Source organism: Coenobita brevimanus, chromosome 60 (assembly GCF_032717465.1).
Source record: "Coenobita brevimanus isolate Jiangsu-jjx chromosome 60, ASM3271746v2, whole genome shotgun sequence".
Classification (NCBI taxonomy): domain Eukaryota; kingdom Metazoa; phylum Arthropoda; class Malacostraca; order Decapoda; family Coenobitidae; genus Coenobita; species Coenobita brevimanus.
The window spans coordinates 21328253-21344217 of record NC_137013.1 but is presented as its reverse complement, the minus strand read 5'-3'; the positions used below and the strand labels follow the sequence as shown (position 1 = coordinate 21344217).

Here is a 15965-nt window from a genome sequence, read left to right as displayed (position 1 = left end):
TGAGTTTAGTCGCTGACCTGATAAATAGGATTATTTATGAGTGTGTTGTCCCAGATGATTGGCTGAAGAGTGTAATTGTAAATGTGTATAAAGGGAAGGGTGATGCCCTGGAAAGAGGAAATTATAGAGGTATAAAGCTTTTAGATCAGATAATGAAGGTAATGGAGAGAGTTTTAGAAGGTATGATTAGAGAAAGAGTGAATATTGATGAGATGCAGTTTAGGTTTATGCCAGGTAGGGAGACCACTGATGCCATATTCATTGTTCGACAGCTTCAGGAAAAATATATTGGTAGGAGAAGGGATCTTTATTTTATTTTTGTTGATTTGGAAAAGGCCTTTGACAGAGTCCCTAGAGAGGTGGTGAAGTGGGCAATGAGAAAGCTTGGCTTGGAGGAGTGGCTGGTTAGGGTGGTTATGGCCACGTATGTGGGTGCTCACACCCAGGTGAGAGTGAATGGAGATTTGAGTGATGAGTTTTCCGTGAATGTTGGTGTGCATCAGGGGTCAGTCTTGAGTCCCATGTTGTTTATCATGGTACTTGAAGCCCTTTCACGTGACTTTAGAAACGGACTCCCGTGGGAGTTGTTGTATGCTGATGATTTGGTGTTGATTGCAGAGAATGAAAGGGAGGCGGAGGAAAGGTTTAGGAAGTGGAGAGATGGTATGGGGCAAAAGGGTTTAAGGGTAAATGCAGATAAAACAAAAGTGATGATATCTAGGGTTGGTGGTGGTACTGTCAAAGACGAGGGAGAGTGGCCATGTGCAGTTTGCCACAAGGGCATGGGAAGTAATTCCATCTTGTGCGGTGTGTGTGATAAATGGGTGCATAAGAGATGTAGTGGTATCAGAGGTAGACTGCGAGATAATGCTGATTTTATGTGTACGGCGTGCCGGGGTGAGCAGGTGGAGATCGTCAGACGTGAAAGGATTGAACTTGCTGGTGAATCTCTTGAGTGTGTGGAAGAGTTTTGTTATTTGGGAGACATGTTGTGTGCTGGAGGTGGGGCTGGAGCTAGCTCTGTGGCTAGGGTGAGAAGTGGTTGGAAGAAGTTCAGGGAGCTCTTGCCTCTCCTGACATTGAGAGGGCTCTCCCTACGTGCTAAGGGGTCTTTGTATGCAGCATGTGTTAGGAGTGTAATGCTGTATGGCAGTGAGACCTGGGCAGTGAAGGAGGAAGACATTCGCCGGCTCAGACGTACAGAAATGACAATCATTAGGTGGATGTGCAGTGCGTCCCTGCGTCCAAAGCCTGGAGGGGCTGGGTTTACAATGGAAGAGTTGAGAGGTAGGATGGGACTGGAGTGTATTGGTGTTGTGATGAGGAGAGGTAGATTGAGGTGGTTTGGACATGTGGAGAGGATGGGGGATGATAATTGGTTGAGGAAGGTGAGAAGTGTTAATATTGGGGGTGGGGTTATGAGGGGTAGACCGAGAAAGACATGCGACAAGGTCATTAAGTGTGACCTTAGGGTTAAGGGACTGAACAGGGAGGCTGCAATGGATCGTGCAGCATGGAGAGCCGCCATTAGGTGACCAAGGCCGACACATGCAAGCATGTTGGAGCCTTTAAAAACGAAACGAAACGAATGGAGTAGTACATGGCAAATGGAATTCAATGTGGACAAGTGTCATGTAATCAAGTTTGGTAAAAGTGGAAAAAGACCTGATTGGGATTATAAGTTGGGAAATAAAACCCTACACACATCAGAAAGAGAGAAAGACCTAGGTGTGATTATCAATAACAGACTATCTCCGGCTGACCACATCAGCGAGAAGGTACGGAACATGTATACACTGCTTGCAAATATGAGAATAGCATTCACATACATAAATGAAGACATGCTAAGAAGGATAATAACATCATTCATTAGACCAGCCCTGGAATATGCATCAGTAGTCTGGAGTCCTCATCTCAAAAAGCACATAGACATGATTGAAAAAGTTCAAAGGGCCGCTACAAGATGGATACCAAGCTTAAGGGACCTAAGCTATGAAGAAAGACTAAATAAACTGAATCTACCAACACTACAGGAGAGAAGGAAAAGAGGTGACAAGATAATGCTATATAAGTGCATATCAGGGAAGGAGAAAATAGACATAAATGATTACTTAACATATGGAGAAGCATCAGCAAGAGGACACTGCAAAAAACTGCATAAGCAGAGAGATGATAAAGACGTAAGGAAATTCAGTTTCCCAAACAGAGCAATTGATCAATGGAATGCACTACCGAATGAAATAGTGTGTGCCAAAACAATTCACAAATTTAAGGATATGTACGATAAATATGGTTTAAGACATGGGACAGTACGAGCTTGACTCATTCCTGTAAAGATACAATTAGGTAAGGTACAATTAGGTAAGAACACACACACACACACACACACACACACACAGTAAACGATATCTCCTCGCCTTACTTAAAGAGGACGGCAAATATTGAAAGAAGGGCATTTATAAGTTTGATATCTTAGTACATGCTGTACAATGGATTCACATCCATAATGTGATATTTGAGGAGCGTGGCTCCCTAGTGATTTTTGGAGGGTCAGCCCCTTTTCCAATATAAAAACGATCAGAAAAAGGGGAAAGCTTTGAATGAAACTTCTTAGGTACTTTCGGCCATTTACTCAGAAGGTCTTTCACTATGTAGAATTTTGTAAGAATGATTTTTAGGGGGGTGAGCCCCCTCACGAAATTAAAAATTCTCAGATATAGTGAAAGGAGGGCAGATATGGTTGTGTTGTCTTAGTACCTGTTGTACAGTGGACTCTCTTCTGTAATGCGATATTTGGGTAGCGTAACCCCCAGTGATTCTAGGGGGGTCACCTCCCTACCAAAAATCAAAGCAATCAGAAATAGCGAAGAATGAGCACATAGTTTTAAACGAACTCAACATACATTTCACAGGATTTGGAATGCAGTTTCCTGCATAGAAAAAAAAAAATCTACTTTATTGCTTTTGTTTTGTAACATGCAGATCATCGTAATTAATTTAGAATTGTCTTTTGATAGCGATTTACCCAAAAGTTCCAGTGAGTTGAACAGAGGGAGCCAGCCGTTTGCAGTTTTGCCTTTTGCTGCTAGGAGGAGTCAGCAGCACCCCTTGTGCGTCAATTTGGCCCCGGCCGTGTCTGCGAGCGGACGTTTTGTTGAGCTATGCTTACTACTGTAATGTGGTGTGTAGGTAGTTTGGTGGATTTGCAATGGCAGACTTCATGAGAAAAAGAACCTGCATCAAGTTCTGTTTCGAGATCAACAAGATGGTTGCAGAAACTCACCGGTTGCTTCAGCAAGCCTTTGGTGACAATGCCATGTCCCAAAGCAGAATATTTTTCTGGTATAAGCAGTTCAAGGAAGGACAAATGTCCATCACAGACGATGACCGTTCTGGACAACTGTCAATGGCAACAACACAGAAAATGTCAGAAATGTTCGTCAGGCTATCCTTGCAGATCATAGACGAACTATCCATGATGTTTGTGATATTGTTGGACTGTCATATGGGAGATTTTGTCAGACGTGTTGGCCATGAGATGCATCGCTGCAAAATTTGTGCCGAGACTGCTGAGTGAGGAGCAGAAGGCACATCACGTTGCAGTTTGCAGGGAGCTCAAGAATCAGGTCAGAGATGATGCCACCTTCATCTCCAAGGTCATAACTGGTGATGAATCATGGGTTTATGGTTATGACCCGGAGACAAAGCAACAGTCATTGCAACGGAAGTCTCCCAATTAACCGAGGCCTAAAAAAGTGCATCAAATTTGCAGCAATGTCAAGTTGATGTTGATAGTTTTCTTCAATATCCAAGAGATTGTTCACAAAGAATTCATCCTGTCCGGTCAATCTGTCAGCAGAAAGTTTTACTGTGAGGTTTTGCAGCATCTGAGGGATAGCATCCACCACAAAAGTCCAGAGCAATGGAAGAACAAGGACTGGATCATGACAATGTCCCTGCCCACACATCAATTGTTGTTCGGCAGTTCTTGGCTTCCACTAACACGGTAGTCATTCCCCACCCACCCTAGTCACCTGACCTTGCCCCCTGCAACTTTTTCCTGTTTCCCAAGCTGAAATTATGACTGATAGGGCGTCGATTTGACACGATTGATGAGATCCAGACAGAATTGCTGGAAGTGCTCAAGACCATCAGGCCTGAAGCCTTCCAGAGATGCATGGACTCGTGGAAAAAATGCCGGGACCACTGTATACATCCCCAAGAGGACTACTTTGAAGGCAACAGTGAAAGCTAGGAGGTAAGGCAACTTATTTTCCTACAATATTCAAATTACTAGAACTTTTGGGATGTGTGTGTGTGTGTGTGTGTGTGTGTGTTTTACTGAAGCACATGAACATAGCAGCACGTGGTAACAGGCAGTGGTTGTGAAAATTTAATAATGTATGAGGAGTATGAAACAGTTACAATGTTATAGAGAGAAGTACTTCATAACTCTTGTTTGTCTCCTTCCATGGTCGAGTATTATCTATTGAGATCGAACTGTATATAAAAGTAATTTTAATCTTTATGATAATAAGCAAAGTATTGCTATAAGTTAAGGCGATCATTAAGGTTATCTGAGAATAGCATCTGAATTATGGACTTTTGAGGGTATTGCAATAAATCTAAATGTAATTCAGTAGTCTGATACTCATTAGTGACTTTCTTCTTTTCCTGTTGCAGCCACCAAGAACTGCCCGGATGTGTGCCCCCTGTATTTTGACCCCGTTTGTGGCACTGATGGAAAGACTTACAGCAACAGCTGTTTCCTCGGCATTGCCTCGTGTAACGACCCATCCATCAAGCTTCATCACGAAGGGGGGTGTAGAGGTAAGTTTGTTCTTTAAGTTCTCTTATGTTTATATGAATTATCAGTTGGCATGCTTGGTCCCTCTGTGTAATCTTAAGAAGACAGTTTTGCAGTGATTGAGGAATATATTGTTAACCCCTAACCCGCGGCCTGTCACTTTCGTGATGCTTGTTACATAACTACCATACCGCGGGGCATCACTTTTGTGATTCAGGGATTTTTTAAAATCGCCTGCACTTTCAAGTGCGGTCTTGAATCATCTATTACTACTGCCAGTGTGCAGCTATAGGCAGCATTGCTAATACCGCTAGTACTCACATCCAGTGTTACCAATTTAGCTATTTTTCTGTGTTTGCCTTGCTTCCCCATCTCCCCTCCATTACCCCCTCTCCCACATAGCTACAGCCAGGCCGCACAACGCAACTTCCGACTGGTTTTTTCCATTTGCTTTTTCCATTGAAATGTGCCCTATGGCCTATTCTCATACAAAAAATATATATATAGAAAAGGGAAAAGGCTAACTGATACTGCCATTGACCATGAAGTAGATAATTTATAACCTGGCAACACCCCATGTGCACTTGGTCACTAATTTTCCATGCTCAATACCCATTGAAATATCTCGTATAACCTATTCTCATACTCATCATCATCATCATCATCAGCTGTTGAGGTCCATTGCAGGACTGGCCTATCCCTACTGAAGCAGGGACGATACAATCAATGTATCTCTATCCAGTGGTTTAGGCTGTCTGGTAGAGACTGTATGCAGGGTGAGAAGTGCTTGTGAGTGTGATTGTAGTGTTGTAGTGGTTTTGGATGTGTGTGTAGTCTGTGAACCAAGTGTAATCGGCCCGCCTTAAGCCGACTTGGAGGAAGCATACTAGTATGCAACACTGGTTAAATCACAGCACCCCTTGTGACTGCAAAAGTATCAAGTGGCTTGGTGAACGTTTCCCAAAGTTTTTACAACTCTGGCGGGAGGCAAATCTGAGCTCACCAGCGTGCAAAACGCACACTCTACCACTTTACCACAGAGGGTAAAGAATAAGTGAAACTTCCATCGACCTGGAAGTAGCTAATTTATCGTGTATTTAGAGCGCTGCTATCTCCGCTGGAGGGGCATGGTGCAGTCCAGCCATCCCCACGGGTAAGGAGTTATGAAGTGAGATTTGCCAGTTAGGTAGCCGAGATATTTCTCGGCGTTTCCTATAGTTTACTGTGGTTCTGGTACGAGTTAGGATTGCCAGTTTGCCTGCTGTTTGTGAGAGTGGTTGTTTTGTAAGTTATGCATTAATTTTTGTGTGTTTTTTTCTCTATAATGTTTTAGTTATGCAATTGCTTGTTAAATTATGTAATTCAAAGATTGTATGCTAAATAATTTAGAGTGTTGTGCAGTGTGGGAGAGCTGTGGCATATTTTGGTTGTCTCCGAGTTGGTAACTGTGCTCTCTCTCTCTGGAATACACTAGAACTGTGGAGAAGTAGATAATTCTAGTACAATATGAGCTTATATAAGGATGGGGAAGAGACTACAGCAAGTTCAGTCGGTTTTCAGTTCCGTTTGAGTGTAGTGTAGTGTTAGAGAAGTTGGCACTTGTGAAAACAATGAAATGTTATACAAGTTTATATCATTTTTGTGTTTTTTTTTCTCTATAATGTTTTAGTTATGCAATTGCTTGTTAAATTATGTAATTCAAAGATTGTATGCTAAATAATTTAGAGTGTTGTGCAGTGCAATTGCTTGTTAAATTATGTAATTCAAAGATTGTATGCTAAATAATTTAGAGTGTTGTGCAGTGTGGGAGAGCTGTGAGTACGTTTAAGTATTTGGGTAGTGTGATGAGTAAGGATTGAGGTTTGGAGGGTGAAGTGCTTGAAAGGGTACAGCAGGGAAGAAAGGTTGCTGGTTCCTTAAAAGCAGTGATAAGAAACAGGGAAGTGAGCATGGAAGTAAAAAAGTTACTACATGACAGTATTGTGATACCAACTCTAACGTACGGAAGTGAAGCTTGGACATTGTTGGAAGGACACAAGTCAAGAGTGAGAGCAGTGGAAATGAGTTATTTAAGAGGAGCCTGTGGAGTCACGTGGAGAGACAGGCTGACGAATGAGGATATAAAGGAGCGTTGTGGTGTGGATGTGGATGTGATAGGAAGCGTTGTGAGGAACACACTGAGGTGGTTTGGCCATGTGGAGAGGATGGAGGGTGAAAGATTGACGAAGAGAGTGTATGTGAGTGAGGTGGAGGGTGGAAGAGGGAGGGGGAGACCGAGGATGAGATGGAGGGATGGGGTGGAGAGGTATATGAGAGAGGGGGGTGTGAGTTGGGAGCAGGGCAGTGAAATGGCGGGGGACAGGGCGACTTGGAGGCGATTTGTTTGTGGCCACCCCAAACGGGATTGAGGCATCTGGCAATAGATAGATAGATAGATAGATAGATATATCATCGGTACTTGTGAAAACAGTGAAATGTTGTCAAACTTTAAGTGTAACTGCAGTTAGTAAAGTTTGTATAGCTCCAGTACTTGTGAGAATAGTGAAGTGAAGTTGGACAGCATTAGTGTAATTATTTGGAAAATAAAGACAATGAACTTAACCCGCCCCATCCCGACGTTTTCTGGGCAGTGGTACGCCCCAGTCCCGACATTTTTGGATCTTTTTTTTTTTTTTTTGGTCTCAAACATTAGCTTTTGGTGAGAAACATCGAAAATTAATAGAGAAATCGCTCACCTGAGGTTTAAAATACTCGATCTAGGTACGAGTACCTCCTTACCTGACTGGGTTTTCTAACAGGCTGGCACCAAAGAAAACGAGTTCTATAGGAGGGTAACTATTTTATCCACTCATAAACAGTAGTTATTTATTTACTTGGTACGAATTTATATGTAGTACAAGAGTATGTTGGTTTTCAAACAGTAATATAGGAATTATAAGCATTGTTTCACTCACTAACTCATCACCATTCATGACCTTTTTTTTCCCACATTACCTGATCATCATTTCTGACTGTTTCTTCCTCTAATGCTATGTAAACTTTGTCCTCCACATTGTCATCGATTGGGGAATCACTCTGGCCCTGAATGTCTTTATTGGCCAGGTCACTGGTAACAGGTGACTTGCCGAGACAGTGGCGTGCAGGGGGGGAAGAGGCTAAGTCTCTTTGCCGCACTGTTGCATCTTTATCTTTTTTCTGTTGCTACTTCAATGGTCACTGCTCCTCTGAACTGTCTGCTTGCATCCCTCCACCACTACGGCGGCCATGTAGCACCCATCAACCAACAAACTCTCATCCCTTTTCTGTCCAATTCTGTAATCCAAGAGTTAACCGCTACTCCCTGTCCTTCATGTATGCAACAAATCAATCCTGGAATTGTGTCCATCTGTCTGTTTTTCGTACTGCCAACGATCTCCAGTCTTTCAGGCGCAGTTTGTCCAAGCGTCTCGAAAAGAATGTATCTTGAATTTGGCTCTGTTACCTTTTTTTTTTTTTTTTTTTTTTTTTTTGAGAGCAATTTGTAGGCCCTTGCATTTGCTTTTGTGCTGATCACCACTATGTACTGATGGAAAAAACACACACACAGAAAAACCACTTACAAATAGTAATAAGTGACCAGTACATTTAAAATGAAGAAGTTTATGAATATATGAGATATTTGAGGAACTGTTATTAGTAATACATTTTAAAACATGATAATAAATGGACCTAACATAAGGGGTGTCCAGAGAGAGATTGGACTTGTTCCAGGTCTGGGCAAGACTTGAAAACTGCTTAAAAAACAGACAATGGCCATGCTAGACCCAATGTCAGAAATAAAATACTCTGCCAGAACTTGGTTGAAGTTCACTCCCGGACTTACATTCAGACATGCACCATGACTTGCTGCAAGACTTGCTTCCCTTTTAGGGGAATAGAAGTCAGTACACTAACTCATAATGGGGCTGGGAGAAAGAAAGCTCCAGGCAGGAGGCCGTGACCCTGCTCCCGAGAAATCAAAACAGAAAGAGGGACCGTGCGTCTCCTTGTCTAAGTTGTTTCCCCTTTCCAGTGTTGCCAAATCTCCCCTTAGAGGCCCTTATGATAAAAAGGACTTTTAAATTGTCTATGATATTTTCTTTTAGAAGTGTGGATAAACATTACAAAATATATAGGACCTCACTGGTAACATATTAGTCTCAAGTGGCATCGTTCAACCGAAAATAATAAATACTGAATCGATGTAAATAATACATAACATCACGACAAAAATGTATAAAAACATGGGATATTACAGTGCAAGGTGCAAAAGCATTTCGGCATTTATTTTCAACCTGCACAGTTCCTTCTTCCTTGCATAAAAAAGATGGACACACACACACACACACACACACACACACACACACACACACACACACAAAGTTAAACGATCCACCGTACTGGTTAGCCCGAAAGGATCTCGGCGAGCTGAAAGAGAACTCCCACTGAAAAAGAAAAATTAATTTCCAAATGTTATTTATAATATATTTTTATCACGAATCGTATAGCAACCGAATCCAATATACTGAGACTAGGCTATAATTATAAAAGGGGAGAAGCAGCATTATTAACTGCAACAAACGGGAATTTTTAGATGATTTTCATGTTAGTTTGTCTGTCCTCCTAACTTTAACAGCCCAGCCGAGAGGTGCAAGGTTACTTACGTAGATCAGGGATTTAAACAGTTACTAACTGCTAGCCAGTGAGTGGTTTCATGTAACTGGTAAGTTTGTGGACTGTTTTAAGATTGTATGGACTTAATGGTGGGTTACTAAAAGGGGTGAACAGTTTGTATGTAAATAGTAGAGCATGTGTAAGAGTGGGAAATACTGTGAGTGGTTGGTTTCCAGTGAGAGTGGGGCTGCGGCAGGGATGTGTGCTGTCGCCTTGGTTGTTTAATATTTATATGGATGGTGTTGTAAGGGAGGTGAATGCAAGAGTTTTAGGTGGAGGTCTCAGTCTGGTGTATGTTGATGGTAGAGAGTGGAATCTGAAGCAGCTGCTGTTTGCAGATGATACTGCACTGGTGGCTGATTCAAAGGAGAGATTGAGACAGTTGGTAGAGGAGTTTGGAAGGGTGTGTGAAAGGAGGAAATTGAAAGTAAATGAGAATAAGAGTAAAATGATGATGTGTACGATTTCAGTAGATGATAGGAGGATGAAAATAGTTTTGAATGGTGAGTTGCTTGAGGAGGTAGAGTGTTTTAAGTATTTAGGGTCACATGTTGCTGTGGATGGAAGAATAGATGCAGAAGTGAAGTTTAGAATGAATGAAGTAGGAAAGGTGCTGGGAGGAATGAAAAAAGTGTTTAGATGTTGTTCGCTTAGAATGGATGTAAAGAGAAGGGTGTATGAGGGTGTTGTGGTACTGACTGCGTTATATGGGGCTGAAACATGGAATATGGGTGTAGCAGAGAGGAAAAGCTTGAATGTGACGGAGATGAGGTGTCTGAGGAGTATGTGTGGATCAAGTAAGAAATGATGAAATGCGAAGGAGAACTGGAGTTGTTTGGGAGATGGTCGATCGAGTTGAGAAGAGGGTGTTGCGATGGTTTGGGCATAAGGAGAGAATGGATAATGAGCGATTGGTGAAAAAGATAACTAGATCTGATGTGAGAGGTGTAAGGCTGAGAGGGAGACCACAAATAGAATGGATGGACTGTGTGAAGAGAGTGTTGGATGCAAAAGGGATGTCTGTTGAACAAGGAAGAGTGGCTGTGCGTGACAGAAATAAATGGAGAGAAATTGTGAATGAATGAATGATGACGCAGCCCTGAGGGGATATTCTCCCGCATTTGGTCTGATCAGCTAATCAGGTCAGGTGCGGGTAAGGGGATGGGTCTATTATGATGTGGGGGAGGCAGTGGCTGAATCGGTAGAGAGGCGGCTTGCAGTCCTGATGGACCCAGGTTCGAATCCTGGCTGGGGCAGGGGACAGTTTAAGGATTTGAATTTCATAAAAAGCAGACTTTCCTGATCTACCAGATGACCTGCTGACTTGTCGTAAAAATACCCCCACTAATACCAGTACACCAGTCCTGTATGAGACAGCCCTAGCATATATTCAATATGGATGGTGGGTGTTAGCGCCGAAGTGGTGACATGTGGAGGTGTAGGAGGACTACTGGGCCTTGGGATAGGCTACTGCCCCCAAGATATAGGCCCTGAAGCCTTTGCCCAGAGTCGGACACAAAAAAAAAAAAAAAACAGCTCTACTGTTGGGCCCTGCAGCGGATGTCACTGATTGCACTGCCCAGTTGACCTTCGTGCGGTGTGGTGCGGTGAGGATCTGTCCCTTCTCCCCTTGGGGCTAAGATGCGAATGAATGTGTTTGAGTGGATGAGTAAATTGGGAGTGTGTCGTCCTGTCTCAGCTACCTCCCTTTCCTTGGGGGAAGCAGCCTAGGTATATAGATGGATAGATAGGTAAATCCCAATCACTCTCAGATGAAATGCCTAATGGATCACATCTTACTGAAGCACCGTTACAAACTGCACCACTAAGTTCCCCTTGGGTCATGGTTACAACAAGACTTAGTAAATGGATTTATATGAAACAGGCAATTATTTGACTTAAAACTAAGTCTAGACTAATTAACTAAATTTAGCCCCATAGGTGGGTGGGTGTTTTGTGCTCAAACCTGTCACAAACTAATTTTGATATTTTCTAAATACACGAAAGTATAATTTGAAAAAATAATTCAACAAAGTTTTCTTGGTATCTAATATACCGTTATATTATTGCAATAATTTAACATTGCATTGATCAGTAAACGATAGTGCTTATTAATTTTAAGCTTTAAATGCCAACAAGCTACCTCACAGAAGTATTTTGGGGAAAACGTGTGCCACAAAAATGTCTGAAAATCAGTTTGTTACGTCATCACGGACACAGATTTTGCATAACTTGCCAAAAAGATTTTTTAATGCTCTCATTTCCCCTACACTATGAACTTTGAGCAATGTATGAATCACGTCACTGAGTCTGCATAAGGATGATCTGCTTCGAAACTATAAATAGTGATCCATCAGTTCATCGTTTCAGGGGATGTATAAAAGTAATCATTTAATTGGATTTAAACCCAAAATGGTTCTCCCTTTTTTAATACTGCCTTACTTTAGAGTCCATGTCATGCCCCTCCCTTCTGTACACTTGCAGGCAACACCAGCACCAACCAGTGCCCAGACGCGTGTCCCCTGTACTACGACCCCGTGTGTGGCAGTGACGGCAAGACGTACGGCAACACGTGCCTGCTTGGTTTAGTTACCTGTCGCAACCCAGCCATCACGTTTAAGCACGAAGGCGAATGTACAGGTGCGTGATCACTAATTTTAACACATCTGAAGAGAAAGTAATTGTGGTAAATTTATACATGCCACCCAAAACAAACACTTGGGAAAGAGGCGAATATGAAGATCTGGCAGAAAGTACAGTTCAGAGTTTAAGAACATTACTATATAGAATGGAAGAGGAATCTAAAGGAATTACATTAATGTGAGATTTCCATACATATATAAATTGGAATAATCTAGCTGTAAGAAGCCATGAAAACTGATGAGATCAAAAGCTCCTGGATCTTGTGGAGGAGTTTTTCCTAACACATCATGTAAAGGAAAACACCAGAAAAAGAGGACTTGATGATCCATCAGTACTAGATCTTATATTTACCAGGTAAGAAAATAATATTGAAAAAATAATGTATCATTCTTCATTCGGCAAAAGCGACCATGCAGTAATAAATTGCAACTTCAGGACTGCATATGACATAGTTAACGGTAATGAGAGTTACAAGAAGAGTCTAAACTACAAAAAGGGTAACTACCATGACCTGAAGTAGTACTTCTTAGAAACAGATTGGGAAAAGGAGCTTAGAAGACAAGATTTAAATATTACATATAGAAAATTCTATGATTTTTATGAAGTAGGAGTCAAAAATTACATCCTTCAGCACAATGAAACAGAAATGTAAATAAAGAAAATAAAGAAATGGGTTAATACAAAGTGTAAAAACACATAAGAAAAAAGAGATTTGCTGTGGAACAGATACAGAAGATACAATAGTGAGAGGGCATATAACAATTATTAGCAGACAAGAAAATATTTTACAAGGATAAGGAGACAAGGTCAGAGACAGTTTGAGAAAGCCATTATAAATAAAATTAGTGATCAACCTAAACTATTTTACAGCTACATCCGAAGCAAAACCAAATTGAAAGATAAAATACAGTCCATTATGGATTAGGGGCATCATCTTTACACAAAAGAAAGATATCTGTGAAACACTAAATAAAAATTTCCAACCAACTTTTTTAGAAGAAAATAATTTTGAAAGAGATGAGACGGAACATGCATGCCCACACATATTACCAGATATACAATATCAGAAAAAGAAGTACAAGAAGAGTTAAGTAAATTAGACAGTGAAAAAGCATATGGTCCTGACGAAATTTCAGGTAGGGTGCCATATGAATGTGCAGAAGAGTTAAGCAGACCATTATATTTAATACTCAAGGAATCCTTAGGTCAAGGTAAACTACCTGATATTTGGAAGAAAGCAAACATTGTTCCCATATTCAAGAAAGGAAATAGACAGAATCCACTCAACTACCAACCAGTATCACTGACTATAGTAGGACTCGCCTACGTTTGCGGCTGTGGTGTGGCCTGCACCTGTGTACAGTGGTGCCACGTTTTCTATACCGTTATCTCTCTCTCTCTCCTGGCGGGAAATGTGAGCCACCCTGAGTACTTTTGATTCTTTTATAAGTTATTTATAATTGTGCTTTCGTTTGTTAATTTGGTTTTGTTATATTTAGTGATGCCGACAGTGCATTGAATGCATGCCCCTCTCCTGCCTCTCTCTCTCTCCCTCTCTCTCTCTCTCTCTCTCACCGAATGGGTGTGGAAGTGTTGCCACTCGCGAGTGAATAATTTTTTTTTTTTTTACTTCGGTATTGGCATATGCCTACTATTTTGTCCTACATATTAGCTTATGATTATAAATGTGATTATTCCTCGCCCTTAAAATTATGGTAAAAGCCGGTAAATGTGAGCATTTTTCCCTAGCAACACCTGTACAAGATATGCTTAGGTCTACGGAGGTACGTACTTTATCTTAGGCCAGTGTAAGTGTTGCCACTCACAAGAATTACATGAATTATTTCTTTTACTTTGGATATTGGCATATTTCTTCTTTTTTCAGGCTCATTATCTTATATCCATAACTGTGATATTATTACCCACCCTAAAACTACGCTAAAAACTATTAAAAGTGACTACAATTTCTTTTAGCAACACTGTACAATATGTATGCCATGTTTCTGTGTTACTGTATAAATATTTTCTGCATAATAAGATTACTGTTGATTCATCCATCAAAATACACAAGTGTAAGTTTTATTCATCTGAATTTATCGAATTTGTGATGCCTTGTACATAAATAGCGTCCGTTTCACATCGCAAGTTGGGGAAACGTGGCACCATTGTACACAGGTGCGGGCCACACCACAGCCGCAAACGTGCGCGAGTCCTACTATAGTGTTGTAAGATTCTAGGAAAGCTGATAAGGAAAGTTTAGGTAAACCATCTAGAAGAACACAGTATGATTACAGAAAGGCAGTTCTGTTTTAGAAAAGGAAAATCATGTGTCACTAATCTACTAAGCTACTATGACAGAGTTTCAGAACCATTACAGAAAAGGGTAAGATGGGTGGACAGTATCTATTTAGATTTCAAGAAAACATTTGACAGAGTACAGCACTAAAGACATTTATGGAAACTGTAACATCAAGGAGGAATCCAAGGCAAACTGTACTGTTGGATGCAGGATTTTCTCAGAAAAAGGGAAATGAGGACAGTACTAAGGAGAAATTACTTATCATGGAGGGAAGTTACTAGCGGAGTTCCACAGGGCTCAGTGCTGGCACGAAATATATATTTTTTTTAGCATATATCAATTACATAGAGAGTAACAATGGAAATGGCAGTAATATGTTTGCTGATGATGCAAAAATATAAAGGAAAACTACTAATACAGATTAGTGCAGAAAGCTACACGAAGAATTTAATAAATTTCGTGAATGGAGCAGTAAATGGCAAATGGAATTTAATGTGGACAAATGTCATGTAATGAAGTTTGATAAAAGTGAAAAAAGACCAGACTGGTATTATAAGTTAGGAAGTTCAACCCTACACATATCAGAAAGAGAGAAGGACCTAGAAGTAATTATCATTAACAGACTATCTCCGGCTGACCCCGTCAGTGAAAAGGTACGTAACATACTGCATACACTGCATGCTAACATGAGAATAGCATTCACATATATAAATGAAGACATGCTGAGAAAGATAATAATATCATTCATCAGACCAACCCTGCAGGATGCATCACTAGACTGGAATCCTCGTCTCCAATAACGTATTATTAAGACTGAAAAAGTACAGATGGCAGCTGCAAGATGGGTAGGCCTACCAAGCTTAAGGGATGTGAGCTACGAAGAAAGAGAAGAAAAACTGAGTCTACCAGCACTAAAGGAGAGAAGAAAAAGAGGAGACATGATTATGATATATAAATGCATCTCAGGGAAAGAGAAAATAGACGTAAATGAGTATATAATCCATGGGGAAGCATCAGCATGAGGACACTGCAAAAAGCTACATAAGAAGAGAAGCGATAAAGACATAAAGAAATTCAGTTTCTCAAATAGGGCAATTGATCAGTGGAATGTACTGCCGAATGAAATAGTGTGTCCCAGAACTATTAATAAATTTAAGGATGTGTATAATAAAAATGGCTTAATACACAGGACAGTACGAGCTTGACTCATTCCTGTAAAGATTTAATTAGGTAAGAACAATTAGAAAAGAACACACACACACACACACACACACACACACACACACACACTAAACGATATCTCCTCGCCTTACTTAAGGAGGACGGCAAATATTGAAAGAAGGGCATTTATAAGTTTGATATCTTAGTACATGCTGTACAATGGATTCACATCCATAATGTGATATTTGAGGAGCGTGGCTCCCTAGTGATTTTTGGAGGGTCAGCCCCTTTTCCAATATAAAAACGATCAGAAAAAGGGGAAAGATTTGAATGAAACTTCCTAGGTACTTTCGGCCATTTACT

The 15965-nt window shown here is 40.9% G+C and overlaps 1 protein-coding gene across 1 annotated transcript in view; it reads left to right on the top strand.

The window, feature by feature from the left end:
* LOC145403312 (uncharacterized) overlaps positions 1–15965 on the top strand; it is a 148399-nt gene that overhangs the window by 21462 nt on the left and 110972 nt on the right. Inside the window, exons 4-5 of the mRNA XM_080275110.1 lie at positions 4684–4830; positions 11984–12139. Of these exons, the coding sequence (XP_080131236.1) occupies positions 4684–4830; positions 11984–12139 (303 nt within the window). The remainder of the gene's footprint in view (positions 1–4683; positions 4831–11983; positions 12140–15965) is intronic.